This window comes from Phacochoerus africanus, chromosome 2 (assembly GCF_016906955.1).
Source record: "Phacochoerus africanus isolate WHEZ1 chromosome 2, ROS_Pafr_v1, whole genome shotgun sequence".
Classification (NCBI taxonomy): domain Eukaryota; kingdom Metazoa; phylum Chordata; class Mammalia; order Artiodactyla; family Suidae; genus Phacochoerus; species Phacochoerus africanus.
The window spans coordinates 30,881,564-30,902,376 of NC_062545.1; the positions used below are offsets into that span (position 1 = coordinate 30,881,564).

The 20,813-nt window shown below is 42.1% G+C and overlaps 1 protein-coding gene across 1 annotated transcript; it reads left to right on the forward strand.

Moving 5' to 3' along the window:
• Positions 1 to 1,936: 1,936 nt before the first annotated feature.
• VNN2 (vanin 2) lies at positions 1,937 to 12,172 on the forward strand. Its single transcript, XM_047758481.1, has 8 exons — positions 1,937 to 2,107; positions 2,715 to 2,945; positions 3,066 to 3,196; positions 5,247 to 5,439; positions 6,832 to 7,120; positions 8,313 to 8,686; positions 10,197 to 10,367; positions 11,577 to 12,172. The coding sequence occupies exons 2-8, from the start codon at positions 2,733 to 2,735 to the stop codon at positions 11,769 to 11,771; spliced, it is 1,566 nt and encodes a 521-aa protein (XP_047614437.1). The 5' UTR covers positions 1,937 to 2,107; positions 2,715 to 2,732; the 3' UTR covers positions 11,772 to 12,172.
• The last annotated feature ends 8,641 nt before the right edge of the window (positions 12,173 to 20,813 follow it).

Consider the following 20,813-nt stretch of genomic DNA (forward strand, 5'->3'; position numbering starts at 1 on the left):
TAAGCAGTCAGGACCAATATATTACGAAGTCATCTCCTCTTGCTAATAATTACTGTCATCCCATCATAATCTTGCAGAGGACTTTCATGTGTCTTTTACTCTCAGAATAACTTTGCAAAAAGGAAAGAGCAGGTATGATTATCTGAGCTTTTAGGTGAGAAGTAGCGGTTCAGAGAAGAGTGTAAAGCAGAAACTGCATTTCTACTCTTTGTACTTATTATAGCTGGAAGACCAAGCCCAGTGGAAGACTTTTGTTGTTTTTTTTTTTTTTTTTGGGCTGTGCCCATGGCATGCGGAAGTTCCCAGGCCAAGGACTGAACCTATGCCACAACAGTGGTGATGCTGGATCTATAACCCACTGAGCCACCAGGGAGCTGAGAATCTCGGAATACTATTTTAAGAGATGATCAGATTCATAATGAGAAACAAATATCTGAGCTATGTTTGTTTGTTTGCTTTTTAATAGTGGCTCTTTGACCAAATAATTTTGCATTGATTGTAACTTTTTTTTCTTTTTTTTTTGTCTTTTTAGGTCCACATGCTTGGCATATGGAGGTTCCCAGGCTAGGGGTCGAATAGGAGCTGAAGCTGCCAGCCACAGCCACAGCAATCAGGACCTGAGCCACATTTTCAAGCTACGCCACATCTCGTGGCAGTGCTGGATCCTTAACCCACTGAGCCAGGCCAGGGATTAAACCCAAATCCTTCATGGATACTAGTGGGGTTCTTAACTCACTGAGGGAACTCCCAGGTAATATTATTTTATAACTGAGTTAAACTAAATAAGTTAATTAAGGCTTCCTTAATCAATCACCCTTATGAGCTTAAAAATGTAAACTCTTGGTCACTTTTTTTTTCTTTTCTTTTTTTTTGGTGGGCGGGGGGCCGGGGGGAACCACACATGTGGCACATGGAAGTTCCCAAGCTAGGAGTAGAAATCGGAGCTTTAGCTGTCAGCCTATGCCACAGCCACAGCAGCTCAGGATCTGAGCCACGTGTTCGACCTACACCACAGCTCATGACAAGGCTGGATTCTTAACCCACTGAGCGAGGCCAGGAATTGAACTCAGATCCTCATGGATATCAGTCGGATTTGTTTCCGCTATGCCAGGACCACCCTCCCTTTTTCCCTACATCTTATGGATCTTTCCATATTTAAACAGAAGTTTCATTTACCATCTTCTGAGTCTTCTATGCAATTATCTTTGTTACTCAGAGTCTCAGTTTTTGTGAGATAATTTGGAAATATTGCAGAGAAAGAAGGAAACTTCATCACCTTGACTTTGCATCAGAAACCATTTCCCCTTTCCCTCTCCAGCCGAAAACCCCTCATAAATAAGACACTATTTCTCCTGTTTGTAGCTACAAAGGGAGAAGAACATCCAGGAAATCTGGGGACACTAAGATGTGAAAGACAGATATGATTGTTTCTGTTCCTACCCTCCTAAAGTTAAGACTGTTGGCTCACATTCACCAGTTTACTGAACTACTTCCAAGCAAAAGAGATTATGAAGTATGACTAACCAGTGAGATTACATCACAAGGAAGTAGCTCTCTCAACCACATCAAGTATTCATTCAGTATTTAGATTCCTCAGAGGTCTTTCTAAGGTGGGCATTTTGAATTGGGTTCCTTGCGTGATTGGGACTGGGAAAAGGAGAATTTTGATGTCTTAGGAGGTTATCAGTAGTAGCATAATGGCATGATGTCTCTGCGGGTTTTTTTAAACACATTTTAAAAAAAATTCATTTTTGTGGTTATTTGACTCTAAAAGAAAGGAAAATTATGTCTCATCTGGGTTGTAACAGAGAGGTCTTTATGATCACCAGCCCCAGGAAGATACTTCTTCCCTTGTGTCTATTTCCAAGTGAAGAAAGGGAGGGAAGGAGGAGGGGAGGGACAGGAAAGGGAGGAGTAGGGAAGAAGGAAGCTTAGTTCCCCGAGGCCTGGGATCCCCTAGGCAGAGGTTCTCGATGTCTTCTCTGGCCAAACACCAGGAACAGCTGCTGAAGGATACGTGTTTTGGGCACTAAGGATGCAGCAATGAGCAAAACCAGACACAACATCTCTTCTTTTTAACGAAGTGCATGTTCATCATCTTTCATAGGTAAGTCGAAGTGTTGATTTGGGTGAATTTTATCCCCAATATTTTCCTGTATTGCATTCACCTAGTAATAAACATTTAAAATGTTCTCTCCTCTTCTAAAAACAAACACAATGTAGATCATTCATCAGAACAGAAAGAAATTATTATCTAGTTTTTGTTATTTAATAAATGAAATTTGTTATGTTACCATTTTTCACATGAGAGTTCATTTAGTTACTATTTCTTTCTATTAATGAAATGGTGCGGTTGTACTCTATTTGAATTTTTTTGGAAATTTGACGTTAAATCTTATCAATAGCACATGTACAATCCTTGTGATATTTTTTGATTACATTCATGAAACTCAACTTTTTTTTTTTCCTCCAAAGTAGTCAGGAATAATATTCATGAGATTATAAAAAAAGAGCTTGCAGTCAGGAGTTCCTGCTGTGGCCCATCGTGATAGGTGGTGTCTCCACAGGTTTGATCCCTAGCCAGCACTGTGGGTTAAAATATCCGGCAGCTGGGAAAAAAAAAGAAAAAGAAAAAAAGAAAAGAGCCAGCAGTCACATGTTACATAAATGTTTCTTCCTCTCCAAATACTACATGAATTTCACTTCACTTGCAGAACTCACTAGACTTGGCCATGATCGCTTCCTCTTTTCAAACCACGTTGGCAGTTTTTGCCCTAATTATCCTGCATATCCGTGCACTGGATACTTTTAAGGCTGCTGTATATGAACATGCTGTCATCCTGCCAAATGACACAAAAACACCTGTTTCTTGGGATGATGCTTTGCTCCTCATGAACAAGAATATGGATATTCTGGAGAGAGCAATTAAGCAGGCAGCTGAGCAGGTAATCTTTTATTTCTGCAAAGCATAATTTATAAGGCAGACATGAGAGCTGGTGGAAGATAGGCATGGTTAATTGTCTACCTATGTAGAGAAATAAGTTTGATTTAACTTGTTTGAACAGGGTGCTCAAATCATTGTGACTGCAGAAGATGCACTTTATGGATGGAAATTTACCAGGGAAACCATTTTTCCCTATCTGGAGGATGTCCCAGATCCTCAGAAGAACTGGATTCCATGTCAAGACCCCCACAGGTATTTTACTTCTCCCATTTGTTCTTGCAAAAGTGCTGCGATTATCACCCCACTGTCCACTTCAGGATTTAATTACTGGTATCCATGAGGTCCTCTTCCACTTAGTTTCTAATCCCAGTAATAAATATCTTATTTATATATTTCTTTAAGTTAAATAAAGATATTTGATTATAAATAATTGTCATAGTATCTAAGAACAATTTTTAAACCTAATGAATGCCAAGATACACACACACACACACACACACACACACACACATCATATATGTATACGTATACATATATATATATATATATATATATATATATATATATATATACATGACATTCAGGAATGATCATTTTGCTTGGTGAACATGCAAATTTTAGAAAATCACAGATATATAGGTATATATTCAATGAATAACCCCCACTATCTACTAAGCCTTGAATTATTGAGGTACAGATGCAAAACGTCTCTATTTCATACTCATTCTTTCTCACATCCTCTCACCATCCGTTACCCTCTTACATCTTCTCTTTTACCTCAAATTAAGTTTATTAAACTTTCTTCTGCCGTGTCCTTGCTGGAGGATTATGGATATCACAAAAGGGCCTCTTGTTTAGTCTCACGTTTATATGAGGGTATTAACAAAACAGCTTTTCTTAGCTCTAGAGAGACTCCCTACGAAAAGAGGAGGTAGACAGTGAACCATTTCAGCTTCCCATCTTTGTTCTGTGAGCCGATGCGCTCTGTGGTGTGTGTAACTGCATGTTTACAATTCTTCCAGTCATTGATTCTTGAGCCAGTCTTTTGTGACTTTAGGGAAGGCCCGAAAGACCAAAGCTCTTCCATAAACAAGAGGCAGGTCGAGGACACGGGGGGCATCTGACACAGGAAGGCCCCATAGGGTCCTGCTCAGTTTCAGGAGCAACAAAGGAATAGCTGGTCTGGGACGGGAACTCAGGACGTCAATGTCATACTTCTGAAGTTGGAGCTGCTCTTTTTAGCTATCCAGGTGGAGCTATCACCTTGGCAGCTGCATATTCAAACCTGGCACCAAAGTCAAGGTCAAGGCTGGAGGTGGAAAATCAGGAGTCTGCTTATGGGTGGTTTTGAACATCATGATGGGTTCACCCAGAGAGTTAGAGAAGAGAGGAGATCCAAGACTTAGCTATCAGAAATTCCAGTGTTTCAATTGAGGGGAGATGAGGAGGAACCAGAAAAGGAGATGGAGAAAACCACCCAGGGAGTAGGAGAATGAAAGAGTGGGGTCCAAAAAGCCAGGAGAACTGTTTGCGGGAGGAGGATGTGATTAACTGTATCAACTGCTGCAGGTAAATGGGATGAGACCAGATAAGATGTGGAAGTCATCAGCAGCATTAGTAAGAGTTGTTGGGTGGGTTGTTAGAGATAAAAGCTGATGCGAGGGCTCCAAAAGAAGAGGGAGAGGAGGGGTTGAGGACAGCAAGATGGCCAGCTCTTTCAGGGAGCTCTACCATAAGAGGGACCTGGAAAATGGCACATAACTTAGCAGAACATGTGTGGTCAAGAGAGGTTTTTGTTTTGTTTTGCTTTATCTTATTTTATTTTAGATGAGAGATACTAGAGCACATTTGCATGCTGAGGGAGTGATCCAGGAGAGAGATGACCACTGTTGATGCAGGAGAGTGAATAATGAATTGCTGGAGCAGTAGATAGGAGGTGAAAAAATTCACCACTAAATCTGATCTCTCTCATGTCATGTAATTATCGTGTGTGTGTGTGTGTGTGAATAGTTAAGATCTAATTTCATAGCAACTTTGAAGTTTATAGCACCGTATTGTTGACTATAATCCCTATGTTATACATTCAGCCTTCCGGACTTATTTACATATTAATTGCAGGTTTGTATTCTTAAACCACATCTCCTCAACACCCCACAACCCAGCCCTTGGTCATCACCTTTCTGTCTCTGTTCTACAAGTTTGGGTTTTGTTTTGTTTTGTTTTGATTCCACATATAAGTGATATTACAGAGTATTTATCTTTCTCTGATTTATTGACATGTCTTAATGAAAATTTGGTTTAGATTTGGTCACACACCAGTGCAAGTAAGACTCAGCTGCCTGGCCAAGAATAACTCCATCTATGTCTTGGCGAATATTGGAGACAAAATGCCCTGTAATTCCCATGATTCCAAATGTCCTTCTAATGGCTATTATCAATACAACACCAACGTGGTATATGATTCAGAGGGAAAGCTGGTGGCACGTTACCATAAGGTAAGAGGTGGTGGGTGTGGAAGATGGAGCCTGCCAGGAGAGAGGGGGATGCTGTGTAGGGGTTAGAGCTTCATTCCTTTATAATATGATGTTACTGAGTTTTTGTTTTTGTTTTTTGTCTTTTTGCCTTTTCTTGGGCCGCTCCCGCGGCATATGGAGGTTCCCAGGCTAGGGGTCGAATTGGAGCTGTAGCCGCCGGCCTACACCAGAGCCACAGCAACGTGGGATCCTAGCCGCGTCTGCGACCTATACCACAGCTCACGGCAACGCCAGATCCTTAACCCACTGAGCAAGGCCAGGGATCCACCCCACAACCTCATGATTCCTAGTCGGATTCGTTAACAACTGAGCCACGACAGGAACTCCTGTTACTGAGATTTTTTTAAAGTGAGCAATAAAGAAAATGACATTTTAGAAAAAAAACTAATGTGAGTAAAAATGTAGGCAGATATCTGTAAGAAAGAGGTTTTAATAGTCCAGGATTGAGACAAACATTTATATATAAAACAAGTGATTTTAACATTGATATAAAAGATACTAAGGTGAATGTAGACTGGATACCGTTTAATATTGAAATGCCGAAAGATATTTTTACATTGTAAACACGGAAGTTAATTTCCCTGCCTGCTTTTTTTTAACTCTTTTTTAAAAAATTAAAGTATAGTTGATGTACAATGTTTCAAGTGTACAGCAAAGTGATTCAGTTTTATATATATATATAATATATGTACATACATATATAAAAGTACATAGAGGGAGTTCCAGATATGGCTCAGGGGAAACGGATCCGACTAGTATCCATGAGGATTCGTGTTCGATCCCTGGCCTTGCTCCGTGGGTTAAGGATCCCGCATTGCTGTGGCTCTGGCGTAGGCCCGCAGCTGTAGCTCCGATTAGACCCTTAGCCTGGGAACCTCCGTATGCCACAGGTGCGGCCCTAAAAAGACCAAAAAAAAAAAAAAAAGAGAGAGAGAGAGAGAGAGGGAGCTGGCACCCTTCATCTAATAATGAATAATGAATTGCTGGAGCAGTAGACAGGATGTGAAAAAAATCACCAAGTTTGAGTATCAGGGATTCAAAGGAAAACGCTGTATGTCTTCGGCTTTCAAGAAGCATATAGTTAGTGTTCAGGATTTATGGGGAGGATTTTGGTTCCTAATTAAAGAGGGAGAGAGAGAAGGAAGGAGGGAAGCCTAGAGAGAAAAAGAGAGAGAGACAATATTTTTTTCACAGTTTCCTTGGAAATTAACTTCCAATCACCATATTCATTCACTTTCCATTGATTTCCTGCTGTGGAACTTTGTCAAGTCTGTTACTAACTTGGAAGGTTTTCATGTGCCATCCTTTCAATAAACAAGGCTTTCTTGGTTTCATCCTGTGCAATTGTTATAGTACCACCTCTACCATGAGCTTCAGTTTGATGTCCCTGAAAAGCCAGAGGTGGTGACTTTCAACACCCCTTTTGGAAAGTTCGGCATTTTCACGTGCTTCGATATTCTCTTCCGTGATCCTGCTGTGACGCTAGTGCAAGATTTCCACGTGGACACCATATTGTTTCCGGCAGCTTGGATGAATGTTTTGCCCCTTTTGACAGCTATTGAATTCCATTCGGCTTGGGCAATGGGCATGAGAGTTAATCTTCTTGCAGCCAACATACATCATGTCCGCCTAAATATGACAGGTAATTCCTGACCAGGTGAAGTTTGCAGATTATACTTCTAAATGCAGAGATATGTGACCTGTTGTAAGTTTGAGATTCCTTGTTGTGACATATCATGTTTGTATCCTTTCACAAAAAATAAAGGAAGGAAGGAAGAAAGGAAGGGAGAAAGGGAAGCTAGTTCTTGATTATAAACAGCTGTGGCTGGATTAAGACTTTTACAGGTATTATTTCATTTATCCTCGCAACAACTTTATACTTAGGCTGAGTGTTATCATTCTAATTTTGCAGATTAGAAAACTGGGACACAAAAGATGCAAGTAACTTGTCAAAGGCCACCAGCTAGTAAGGTGCAAAGGAAGGAACTAAAGAAGATGTGCTCTAATGCTGGCAAAGGCAGAGGAGTGTATTATTGACATGCTGTGGTATAACAAATTACTCTAAAAGTGAAAATGGCTTAAAACAACACACATTTATTATCTCACAGTTTTTGTTGGTCAGGCATTAACTGGGCTCACAGTCATCTGAAGACTTGATTGGGGCTGGCAGGTCTCCTTCCAGGATGGCTTACTCATGTGGTTATTGGTAGGGTCTCTCCCTTTCTTAGTGGCTGTTGACAGGAGACCTTCATTTCCATGGGCCTCTCCATTGGGCTGTTTGATGTGTTCTCATCACACGGCAGCTGGCTTCCTCCACAGCAAGTGATGAGAGAGAGAGGGAGTGAGGGAGGGAAGGAGGGAGAGAAGAAGGAAACCTCCATTGCCATTTATGACTAGTCACAAGCCATTATTTCTACCATATTCTATTGATTAGGAGTATGTCACTAAGTCCCACACTCAAGATTGAAGGGAATTAAATCCTCCCATTGGAAAAGGGAGTGCTAAAGAAATTTTGGACGTATTTGAAAATCACCACAGTGGAGAAAAGGAGAAAATTTTATATTACCTTCCTTACCTCTTAGGAAGTCCTGAGTACCAAGATTTTAATATTTGGCTTAATTGTATGTAATGCTAATAAATTATATTCCGAGTTTATTTGAAAGGGGACCATAGGTCATGTATTCCAATCTCCTCTGGTACAAACGGGAGAAGTACTCAGGTGTTCAGTGCCTCTGCGCCTTCTCATTGTGACTAATCATGCTACAGGACCACATGGCCAGTTTTGATGGGAAACCGGCAGCTTTTTGTTTTTAAGACTTGTCTTCCCTTCACAGGCAGTGGTATCTATGCTCCACATTCTCCCAAAGTATACCATTATGACATGGAAACGGACTTGGGAAAAATCCTCCTTGCGGAGGTGGATGCGCATCCCCGCACCTCCCCGACCTACCCAACAGCCGTGAACTGGAGTGCCTACACCCTAAGCATCCAGCCGTTCCCAATACTGCAAAACTCCTTCAGGGGATTCATTTCCCGGGACGAGTTCCACTTCACAGAACTCTCTGAAAGTTCGGGAAACCTTACGGTCTGTCATAAAGAGCTCTGCTGTCATTTAAGCTACAGAATGCTAGCGAAGGAGGAGAATGAAGTGTATGTTCTAGGAGCTTTTACGGGACTTCATGGCCGAAGGAGAAGAGAGTATTGGCAGGTACTTTCAAAGGGAATGTTTGAGTATCAGTGAATTCCAGTGTGAACTTTTCTTTCTTTTTTTTTTCCAGTGTTAACTTTTTTCTTTCTTTTTCTCTCTCTTTCTTCTTCTTCTTCTTTTTTTTTTTTTGTTTGTCTTTTTGTCCTTTTAGGGCTGCACCCACGGCCTATGAAGGTTCCCAGGCTAGGGGTCTAATTGGAGCTGTTGCTGCTGGCCTACACCAGAGCCATAGCAATGCCAGATCCGAGCTGCATCTGCAACCTACACCATAGCTCACGGCAACGCCAGATCCTTAACCCACTGAGTGAGGCCAGGGACTGAACCCCATTGTGTCTCAAGGGGTTAAGAACCCGAATTTATCTCTGTGAGGATGCAGGTTCTATCCCTGGCCTCGATCAATGGGTTAAGTAAGGATCTGGCGCTGCCACAAGCTGCATCATAGGTCACAGATGCTGCTTGGATCTGGCATTGCTGTGGCTGTGGTGTAGGTCAGTAGCTGCAGCTCTGATTTGACCCCTAGTCCGGGAACTTCCATATACCCCAGGTGCAGCTGCAGCCATTAAAAAAAGGGGGGAGGGTATAGTCAAAATTTTAATTATCCTTTTGGCTTTAGTACTGCTGTTGCCCAAAGACCTCCACTCTCTTGGGCCAGATGCCATCATCTGACATGCCAGACTAGTGGTTTAAATGTGTTACTGAGTCCAAGCTCGTTCTGCTTGCCATATGACAGGCTAAATTGAGAGATGAGTTGCTGGGGTAAGGAATAGTAACTTTATTCAGAAAGCCTGCAGACTGAAAAGATGGTGGACTAGTGTCCTAATGAATCATCTTCCCTAAGGAATTTTTTTTTTTTTTTTTTGCTTTTTACGGCCACACTTTTGGCATATGGAGGCCAGGGATTGAACTCACATCCTCATGGATCTTAGTCAGGTTCATCAATGGCTGAGTCATGAAGGGAACTCCCCCCCTCAGGAAAACTGAGGCTCCTTTGACACTAAAGGGGGAGGGAGGTAAAGTCCTGGTTCCGGTCAGGCTGCAGAGGGGATGTGTTAATTTCTTCCTTCCTACAGCCCTTCACGGATGGCCCTGGTCAGGCTGTTTCCTGTGAGCTAAACAAAGGTATATTAGCTGAAGGCGCATTACCTGGGAGGTGGGGTTACCAGAGATGGGCCAGATTGTATAAGTTAAGCTTACAGGTAACATTCCTGGTAGCAGAAGCAAAAGAATACAAAGCTTAAAGTAAAAGAGATAGATCCATCTGGACCCAGACTTGTTCTTCCCTATTACAAACCTAGTTTTCAACTGACTTCTTTCTTTCAGTCCACTAGTTAGCCAAGAAATGGGGGTTGGTTCTTAATCATGTGCTATTTCTAACAGCAAGTATTATAAGAAACATGATCCAAAGTCCTTTATAAAATGGAGAAAATATTTGCTTTGCTATGAGTCAAAAATTCTAGTACAAGTAACTAGATACAAGGCATTGTATTTTCTCTGCATCTGTTCCACACAGGTATGCACAATGTTGAAATGCAAATCTACTAATCTGACAACTTGCGGACAGCCTGTAGAAACTGCTCTGACGAGATTTGAGTTGTTCTCTCTAAGTGGTACATTTGGAACAGAGTATGTTTTTCCCGAAGTGCTCCTTACTAAAATCAATCTGGCACCTGGAAAATTTGAGGTAGGAGAATTTTAAGAGTGTCTTCTTCATTTTATCCGTCTTCTGAAGTCAGATCAAACAGGCTATGACAATGGCATCTGTTAACTTTTGCTGGGTGACAAAGTTCCTCAAAATTTCACAGCCTTACACAATACCCATTTCTTTAGCCTGTTGTATGGTTGGGCATGTGAACGGGGTGTAGCTAGAGTATTCTTTTGGACTAGAAGGGGCTCGGTTGATCTTGCTGGGGCTCATTCGTGCATCTGTCACTAGCAGGTGGGTTAGTTGGGGCTGGTTGCCTTGTGGTGGCCTGTTCATTCTATTCTTGAACAGCTAGAATGACTGGGAGCCACTCTCTTTCTGTGGTTCCCCATCTCCCAGCAAACCTGGGCTTGTTCACATGTTAGTTGAAGAAGTCCAAGAGCATGAATGGAGACAGACACAATAGGCAAGTTCTATAACTGACTTGAAATATACCTCCTCCTTGTGGTGGGCGTGGCAAGTGTGGCAGGTGTGGCAGGTGTGGCAGTTTGCATCCCTCTCTGGGAAGCAGACAGGTTCAGCTATTCCTTCTCAGACCAGCTAAGCACATAACTGCTTCTCTCTCTAACATACTGAATTCCCTTTTTATGTTTAGGATCTTCTCAGTTTCACCAATAACTTCTAAGTGTCTTGAGGCAAACATGTTATTTGTACTTTCTGGCTCCTGGTTATCATGCATATAATTGGACTCAATAAATCTTTGCTACTTTTTTCTTTTCTTTTCTTTTTTTCCTGCTTATTAGGGCCACATCTGTGGCATATGGAAATTCCCAGGCTAGAGGTTGAAACAGAGCTGCAGCTGCCAGCCTATATACCACAGCCACAGCAACACCAGATCCTTAACCCACTGATTGAGGCTGGGGATTGAACCTATGTCCTCATGCATACCATTCAGGTTCATTATGGTTGAGCCACAATAGGAACTCTGAGATTTCTGACTTTTCATTAAGAGTTAAGGTTGATGGTTGAAACTCAATTATTGAACCTTCTAGAAGGGCCCTAGTCTTCATTACATATAAAATAGCTCTTCCCTATCTTTCCCATCTGTTCCCACCCCAGACCCCCAACCCCTTTACCCATTAGCCTACTTGATCAGCTATGATATCTAGGATGGTTTCCACATCATGAGCCAGCTTGGAATGTATATCTTAATCAAGTTGACTTAAACTTTTCCCACTTTTTCTTTAGGTACTAAAAGATGGGCGTTTGGTAAACAAGAACGGAACATCTGAGCCTATCCTAGGAGTGTCACTGTTTGGGAGATGGTACATTAGGGATGTACCACTTTCCATCTCGGGAGGACCAGCACCTCAGCAAAAAATGTACCTGATAATTTCCGCATTATTAATGATCATAGCTTTGCAAAATATTGCCATGGTATAGGTAGGGTCCCTGCTTTGTCATATTCATTGTTGCTCCCAAGTTTACTAAGAAACTTTGTATGGCTAGATCAATTCTACAGACCAGTGATTTCCAAATATATATATTTTTTCTCATCAAGGATGATTTGTACGTGTTATGATCCTTTTACCCCTTTTTGGGCTGCTTTGAAATATCACAGTACTACATAATGCTATACTTGATATTTGGGTCAGGTAAATGAGGATCAAATCTTGGCTCTGGCCTTATGTGCTGTGTAACTTTGTGTGTGCTTGTGTGTGTGAAAGGGAGCAGAGTAAAGAGCTATTGTAAATATAGCCATGGCCTTGGAAGAGAATAGTAATAATGGGAACTGAGAGGCTTATGACTGAATTCCCTTTGACATTAAAGAAAACCTGAATTCATCTAGTTTTCTGTGTTCACATTGGGGTGGGGTAAGATTTGCTTTCCAATCATATGGAAGCATAAACTTATTGGAGTTTTATTGGAAACATAAACTCCAATGTCGAAGTTTCTTTTTCTTTCTTTTTTTTTTGTCTTTTTGCCTTTTCTGGGGCTGCTCCCACAGCATATGGAGGTCCCCAGGCTAGGGTCGAATCAGAGCCTTAGCCACCAGCCTACACCAGAGCCATAGCAACATGGGATTCGAGCCACATCTGCGACCTACACCACAGCTCACGGCAATGCCGGATCCTTAACCCACTGAGCAAGACCAGGGATTGAACTCGAAACCTCATGGTTCCTAGTCAGATTCGTTAACCACTGAGCAGTGACGGGAACTCCCCCAGTGTTGAAGTTTCTTAAGAATGAAAGTTGTTTTGAAGTTCCCATTGTGGCTGAGCAGTTAGTGAACCTGACTAACGTCCATGAGTATGGGGTGGGGGGGGGGTTCGATCCCTGGCCTTGCTCAGTGGGTTAAGGATCTGGCGTTGCTGTGAACTGTGGTGTAGGTAGAAGACACGGCTTGAATCCCATGTTGCTGAGCCATGGTCTGGTGGCTTCAGCTTCCATTGGACCCCTAGCGTGGGAACCTCTGTATGGCATGGGTGCAGCCCTAAAAAGACAGACAGACAGACAGAAAGAGAAAGAAAGAAAGAAAGAAAGAAAGAAAGAAAGAAAGAAAGAAAGAAAGAAAGAAAGAAAGAAAGAAAGAAAGAAAGAAAGTCGTTTTGAGATGTTCTAGAAGAAATGACAGCTAGTCCAGCTTCATGGGTATTCATAGCTCCAAATAGTCCTATTGGAAGGCTAAGGTGTAATTTAACAGACACAAATCCCTTAACACAAGACATGACTGTTAATGGTAGCACTTTTTTCAACATTGAGTAGCCTGCTTTTTCTTTGGTGGTGAATGTACATGAATGGAAATAGTCCAAATCACATAACCATCAAAATCATGTGTTCTTTTGTTGCAGAAAGAGAGGGGGATACCTTCCAGGGCTGAGGGCTCTTATCTAGTACTTGGAAGTGAACTGTCCAAGGAGACACATGTGCTGACAAAGCAAAAGATTTTATTGGGAAGGGGCTCCTGGGTGGAGAGCAGCAGGGTAAGGAAGCCCAGGAGAACAGCTCTACCACGTGGCTCACAGTCTCTGGTTTTATGGGACTGGGGTTAGTTTCTGGGTTGTCTCTGGCCAGTTGTCTTGCTTGGCCCATATTTGTTCTGGCTCAGGGTCCTTCTGGAGGTGTTCGCATCTCTCAGCCAAGATGGATTCCATTGCCAAGGATTCTGGGAGGTTGGTCCTCTTCTCTTTCCCATTGGTCCCTGTTTTTTCAGGGCAGCACCATGTTCCTTATCTGGGCCTCTGAGTATGAGACAACTCATGCCAGCAATTATGACCGAGCCTGGCCAAGATGGGCGGTTTCATCACTGGTTCCCTTACACTTTTATCTCTTCATAACATATGGAACATTTCAGATTTGTCATGTTTTCTTGAGGAAGTTAGACATTATGCAATGGTTTTAAGGTGTGTATTGTAACCCTTGGGCCACACTATTTCACTTCCAGAAGTTTCATTGTTGACAGGCAGTCAACCCCTGACCCTAAACCCACTGGTTTGAGTAATATACTAGCACAGATTTCCTCACAGGTTCTCAGGGACAGTTCTACCCCCGATTCACACCTTAGCGCTGTCAGCTGTACTTCAATTCATGAAAAATAAAAGTGAAAAACAAAACCCACCAAGTCTCAAGAGAACTAAAGAGTACTTAATTATAAAATTGCTGGCATGACCATGTTTTAATCCATATCTCATCAGTGGTTTTCACGCACACATGTTATTTGACGAAACAACTCAAGCCTCATTTGATTTGGCCTGTTTTAGGGAAATGCACCTGAGGGAGGGAGTAGGTCTTGAGTTTGTAAGGAATCCACTATCAGGGTCCAGTTTCTTTGATAAGCATCTTTCTGTCTCACTGTAAAATTTCACACTGGTTCTTGAGTCTCCCATGGTTCTCTGGAGGGAGTAGACAAGTGCTGGTGTCTGTTAGTACAAGTTCGTGTGCTCAGTGCACAGGGAGGCCAAACAAATGGAAATGTTGGTGTCTGGAGCAGAGAAAGGTGTACTGCAGGCCATGCAAGGACGTGGGTGGTTTGTGCCCATTCCCAAAAGCCCAAAACTCTGAACCAAAACTGTAAAGCATTTTTAAGCCAAGTTGAAGGAGGGGGCTGGTCTCAGGATAAGTGATCAATTTGTGTACAATTCTCTGATTGGTTGATGGTAAGGTAACAGGACAGTGTCACAGAGAATCACAGTGTCAATCCTTAGGCACCAGGATGCCCGGAGGCCATGCACTCACGGTCATCAAGCAGTTAACACCTTCCATTTGGTGTGTGGGGGGGCAGGTTTTCACATGTGTTAAACAACTCAGGAAATGTGCATCAGATCCTGTTATCTGGGTACTGTACAGAGGGGCTACAGCAGAGGATGTGGGAGAGGTGTCTGCCCCGGGAAGGCACCAGAGGGTCCTGCCCCATTGCACTTCCACCTTCCCTGGATCTCACCAGGCTTTTTCCTGAAATGGTCGATGACAGCTTCTCACTTCTGGGTCCTGTGCTACAGAGCTGTTCCTTCCGCTTAGCTTTCCCTCTGCACTCACTCTCTGTCCTTTGATCCTTCGATCAGGTAGCATTTGTTGATGTCACACTATATTCCAGGCACTGGGTACTGGGACATGGTCTGTGCGTTCTCTTTGCTCTCTTTGTCACTCTCTGACATTCCCCCATGATATAATCTAATCCAGTAATTTCTGTGATGTAATCACAGCCTACTCTGCAATGATCAATGCCTCTACTTTCTATTTTTTTATTCCTTCTTTGCATTTTGACCCACCCTCAAGATGCCAGCTCATTTGTATACAAACGTGATTTCCAGCAGCATTTTTTCCTCCTTATTTTGACCTCTTTTAAATTTCAGGAGAAAAATAATAGGGATGAACTGAGCGGTATTAACTTACCTGTCCTCAAGACTCTTGTGCTGTCTCATACAAACATGGATCAAACAACCCTGGTGAGACCTCTGATCAGTTATGAGTTGTAAGTCTTTGCTTCCCTTCTCCTTTTATGTACTTTCCATGTTTTATCTCCAATGTTAATTTAGAAAACTATCCTTCCCTTCATTTATTTCTGTTGAACTCTTGAAATTCAGTCCCATTACCTGGAGTCTCAGGAATTCTTATGCTAAGGTCATTTTACATTATGATTTAAATCTTTTTTTTTTTCCGCTGTGCCAACAACATGCAGAAGTTCCCAAGCCAGGACTGAACCTGAGCCACTGCAGTGACAACACCGGATCCTTAAACCACTGAGCCATATGGGAACTCTTTAAATTTTTTTTTTCTTTTTGTCTGTTTAGGGCTGCACCAGAGGCATTTGGAGGTTCCCAGGCTAGGGGTGAAATCGGAGCTCTTGCTGCCAGACTACACCACAGCTCATGGCAATGCCAGATCCTTAACCCACTGAGCAAGGCCAGGGATCAAACCCACAACCTCATGGTGCCTAGTCAGATTTGTTTCCACTGCGCCACAACAGGAACTCCTAAATCTTTTTAATAAATAAATAATAAATAATGAAAACATTTTAGGAGATTTCTAATTTTAAGTTTCTCATCCAAACTGTTTGAAGATTCTAGCAGAGTCATTGTTTTTTTTTTCTTTCTTCTTTTTTTTAATATCCTTTATGAACAAAAAGAACAGAGGCAAAAAAGGAGGTCAATACTCTTTTAGGATGAAGAGAACTGATAGTTTACATAATTCTAGAATTAGAATTATGAATTTGAATACAGCTACCCATGATGATTAATGGCCAAAAGGCTTTTTAAATTAAGAGCAGATTTAACAGACAGATAAAATATTTGAATTTCAAAAGGTTAAAATGGGGGTTTTCATAGACAATTTTTTTTTTTTTTAGTTTAGTTTTTTTAAATTTTTTGTCTTTTTAGGGCTGTACCTGAGGCATATGGAAGTTTCCAGGCTAGGGGGTCAAATCAGAGCTGTAGCTGCCAACCTACACCACAGCCACAGCAAAGCCAGATCCGAGTCATGTTTGCAACCTACACCACAACTCATGGCAATGCCAGTTCCTTAACCCACTGAGCGAGGCCAGGGATTGAACCTGTGTCCTCATGGATACTAGTAGTTCATTACCACAGAGCCACGACGGGAACTACCATAGACAACTTTATAATGACACTCAGATAGTTATCAATTATAGACAGGATGTAATGTTTTTGGCATCAGGTCTTATATAAAATACTCTTCAGGTGGCTTTTTTGTTTGATTTTCCTCACCCACACACTGCATTTAGCCTGACCTTCTCTCATCTATAATTGGAAGGTCCACTGTAGCAACTTCAAGATTATAGCTAAAGTTCCATTTGCTAGAATTAAAAAGCCAGAATGAAAGAAATCCAAGAACTGGAGTTCCCCTCGTGGTGCAGCAGAAACAGATCCGACTAGGAACCATGAGGTTGTGGGTTTGATCCCTGGCCTTGCTCAGCAGGTTAAGGATCTAGCATTGCCATGAGCTGTGGTGTAGGCCTGCAGCTGTAGCTCCGATTGGACTCCTAGCCTGGGAACATCCATATGCTGTGGGTGAGGCCCTAAAAAGCAAAAAAAAAAACAAAAACAAAAAACCTGAGTCTTAATTACAAATATAAGAATCAGTATTTTTTAAAGCAAAGAACGTCAGACCTGAAGTAAATGATTTCTGCAAGACTTTACATCCTTTATAAATTCTTACAAAGCACATGGCACTGATAAGTACTAGTAACCTCATTCTACAGCTGAGGACCCTAAAGTTCAGAGAGCAAGGTAAGTTCCCCAAAGTTGATGCAATTCATGAGCAGAGACCTATTTATTAACTAATTATTTGATCTAAGTCCAACTCACTCGATAACCTGGCACTTATGCCAAACACAGTATTACCCACTGACAAATGGAAAACAATGACCTTTGTGCTCCTGTGGAGCATTGTACACTTTGTATTATAAAAATCATCCCATTTGATACATTTACCACCGAAATGAGCTTCTCAGGGACTGAAGTCATGCTTACTTCCCTCAATGTATTTATAATGTATAGTGCAGTGCCTGAAACAAAGGTGCTGAATGAAAAGGAAGAAAAATCTACTGAGAAAGGGAGAATGGGTGCCCAGAACGGGTGTCTGTTTGTATCTGGGACAGGATAGTTCTGTGGATTCCACCATATGAGATGTCAATCTTTCATTGACCAGACCACACCTCCAACATGATCATATATGTATTCAAATTTGTTTCTCAGCAACGTATAGAACACATCAGTGCATTAGTGAGAGCACTGTCATTTGAACATAATGTAAAAGCAATTGCTTAAAATTTACTCCTGCTGGGAGCTATCTAGTATAAACATGCTCTTGACTACATGAAAACAGAAGTAGGAAGTGTGTATCTGAAGGGCAGATGTGTGCCTTCCTATTGAGTCCCAACTCATGCTTCATGGCTAGGAATCTATTCATCCATTAAACATCTCTCTGATTTGAAAGGAATCCAAACATATTAGGAAAGATCAAGTGCTAGTACATGAAATTCAATGAAATAATATAGACCCTCTGCCCAGTTTATGGAGTAAGATGTTGTGAATAGAGTGGACACATTTTTTTATTCCCTTCCACTGGCATTCTTGTCCCTTCCCTATTTGCTTTTATTACAGAAAGTCATTACCCTAAGATTTCTTTCTAGATCATTCTCATGACTTCTTGATAGTTTATCACATATGCACTTAAATATCTTGGTATATCTTGCATCCTTTAAAACTTTGTATATATGGCATCAAATTATACATATAATTCTACATATTTCTTACTTTATACAAAAAATTGTGAGCCTAGGAGTTCCCATTGTGGCACAGCAGAAACAAATCCAACTAGGAACCATGAGATTGCGGGTTTGATCCCTGGCCTCGCTCAGTGGGTTAAGGATCTGGCGTTGCCGTGAGCTGTGGTGTAAGTTGCAGACACAGCTAAGATCTGGCATTGCTGTGGCTGTGGTGTAGGCCAGTGGCTACAGCTCCAATTTGACCCTTAGCCTGGGAATCTCCATATTCCCTGGGTGCGGCCCTAAAAACACACACAAAAAAAAAAAAAAAAAAAAAAAAAGAAAAAAGAAAAAAAAAACCCCAGAAATTGTAAGCCCAACCTACACAAATAACCACCACTCTATTTCATGCATTTTCACTGTGTGTTGTACACTCGCATCAATGTACCAGTTTTTCAGCTATTGTCTCTCAGTTCCGAGCACACGTTTTTGTATTTTTCTTTGTGATGGTGAGGCCTGGAGTAGGCAAACACATTTCTCCTTTGCCACGGCTCCCTATTACATTCTGCCCATAGAAAGCGGTAGAGGGCCTCAGAAGGTTGGACGAGGAGTGGAGGCACTTCCTGTTTGCTCACCTGTCGGCCAGGTTCCATCAACAGTATTGTGCCTGACAGCCGTAGCTGATTCCAGTAGCAGTTGTTTGGAGTTCTCAGTTTTCTTCATACTCTCAGAACCGGTGTCATTACCTTCCTTCAGTAATACCAGGACCAACTAGTATCTCCTCAAGACAGGAGTCTCAGCTCTGTGGGGCTCTCTTCTAAGGATCTGGTGAATCAGCACCATGTGGAGAGCACCCCCTCCCCAGAGTTCTGAGCCTCTGTGCCGCAGGGGCTCCTTGGAAGTCTTCTGGCTCCTGCCCCTCTTTTCTTCCCTTTGCTCAAGAATCCTAGGAGTGGTAGCCACTTTCTGCAGAGCATAGGGTCAAGATCAAGGACATAAGCGGTCCATGTTTTCACAGAGCTGCATCCAGAGTTTATGGTTTCAGCAGTCCTTGTGGAGTGAGGAATACCATAGATTAGAGGAAGCCAGACAAGGGGCCCGCTTCTTTTTTGCTAATAGCTGGATAAGAGGCCCTGACCACATGCTTGGGGCCTCCACTGCACCACTGTGGAATGCTTCCACGTTTTCTTTGCTACATCATCAAACTTACCAAAATTTCAGGGCTCAGTCTGTGTTACTCCAGTGTTCCATTTTTGTCCTTCATTCCTCAGATACCTGTTTAACAAAATCTCTAAGTTGGAGTTCTTGCTGTGGCTCAGCAAGTTAAGAACCTGATTAGCATTCATGAGGATGCAGGTTCAATTCCTGGCCTTGCTCAGTGGGTTAAGGATCCCATGTCACTGCAAGCTGTGGCATATGTTGCAGATGGATCCAGTGTCGCCATGGCTGTGGTATAGGCTGGCAGCTGCAGCTCCAATTTGATCCCTAGCATGGGAACTTCCATATGTCACAGGTACAGCCATAAAAAGAAAAAAAAAAAATCTCTGTATTAATTATTATTGTTATTATTATTATTTTTTGGTCTTTTTGCCTTTTCTAGGGCCACACCCATGGCATAGGGAGGTTTCCAGGCTAGGGGTCCAATCGGAGCTGTAGCCACCAGCCTACACCAGAGCCACAGCAACATGGGATCTGAGCCGCTTCTGTGACCTACACCACAGCTCACGGCAACGCTGGATCCTTAACCCGCTGAGCAAGGCCAGGGATCGAACCCACAACCTCATGGTTCCTAGTCGGATTCGTTAACCACTGAGTCACAATGGGAACTCCTGTATTAAATTATCTTTAAATAACTCGTGTGGATTCTGTTTTCGTGGTGGTAATTTGACTGATACAATGGATAAAAATATGTTTATTTCTCTTTTTTTCCTACCAATGAATATGGTGAGCATGGTCAAAACTGCTGCTGTGAAATTCTCAGAACAAATTTTTGCTTTATTCATTATCACTGTACAGCACTAATGGACAATGTGACTTCTCACCTTAACTGCCTTCAGAATTCAGAGAAGTGAACAGCAACAAGCCCTGGAGAGATGAGAAACTTGGGTTGGAGGGGCAGGATTTAGTGAGGAATCAACCAAGGATCAGAGCAGTAGCAAGTGTATTGAAATATAGTAAGGAGGGTGGTCTTAGCTAAGAGCAGGAGGATAAAACGAGAGCAAGTGGGAGAAGGCTCTGATTATCTCCTTTGGTTTGATATATACATGGGAACCACTTCAGTTAATAAGAGCGAAGGTTAAGAGAATTTAACAGTTTCCAGTATTTTTTTTTCTTTTCTTTTTAGGGCTGCATCTATAGCTTATGGAAGTTTCCAGGCTAGGGGTTTAAAATCAGAGCTGCGGCTGCCAGCCTACGCCACAACCACAGTAAGGCCAGATTCTTAACCCACTGAGTGAGGCCAGGGATGGAACCCATGGTTTATAATACTGATTGAAGGTTAGATTGGTAGGAATGAAATCAGAGAGGCTGATGGAGAGCCCTTAAGAGTAATTATTTGTTACAGAGTCAGGACTCTAAAAATGGGAATGGAGAGCAGGCTTTATAATGGATATTGGAAATAAAGACCTGGGGAGGGCTGATACATTCTTAGAGATTTTATTCTAGGGGCTCTCTCCCCCTTAAAAATTCTGCCTTATGGGGGAGTTCCCGTCGTGGCGCAGTGGTTAACGAATCCGACTAGGAACCATGAGGTTGCGGGT

What these genes read in the sequence shown, in the direction of transcription:
- VNN2 (XM_047758481.1), top strand. Translation starts at nt 2,733, where the DNA reads ATGATCGCTTCCTCTTTTCAAACCACGTTGGCAGTTTTTGCCCTAATT. An exon ending in TTAAGCAGGCAGCTGAGCAG is followed by an intron (nt 2,946 to 3,065) that starts GTAATCTTTTAT and finishes TTGTTTGAACAG; the next exon opens with GGTGCTCAAATCATTGTGAC. An exon ending in TGGCACCTGGAAAATTTGAG is followed by an intron (nt 10,368 to 11,576) that starts GTAGGAGAATTT and finishes CTTTTTCTTTAG; the next exon opens with GTACTAAAAGATGGGCGTTT.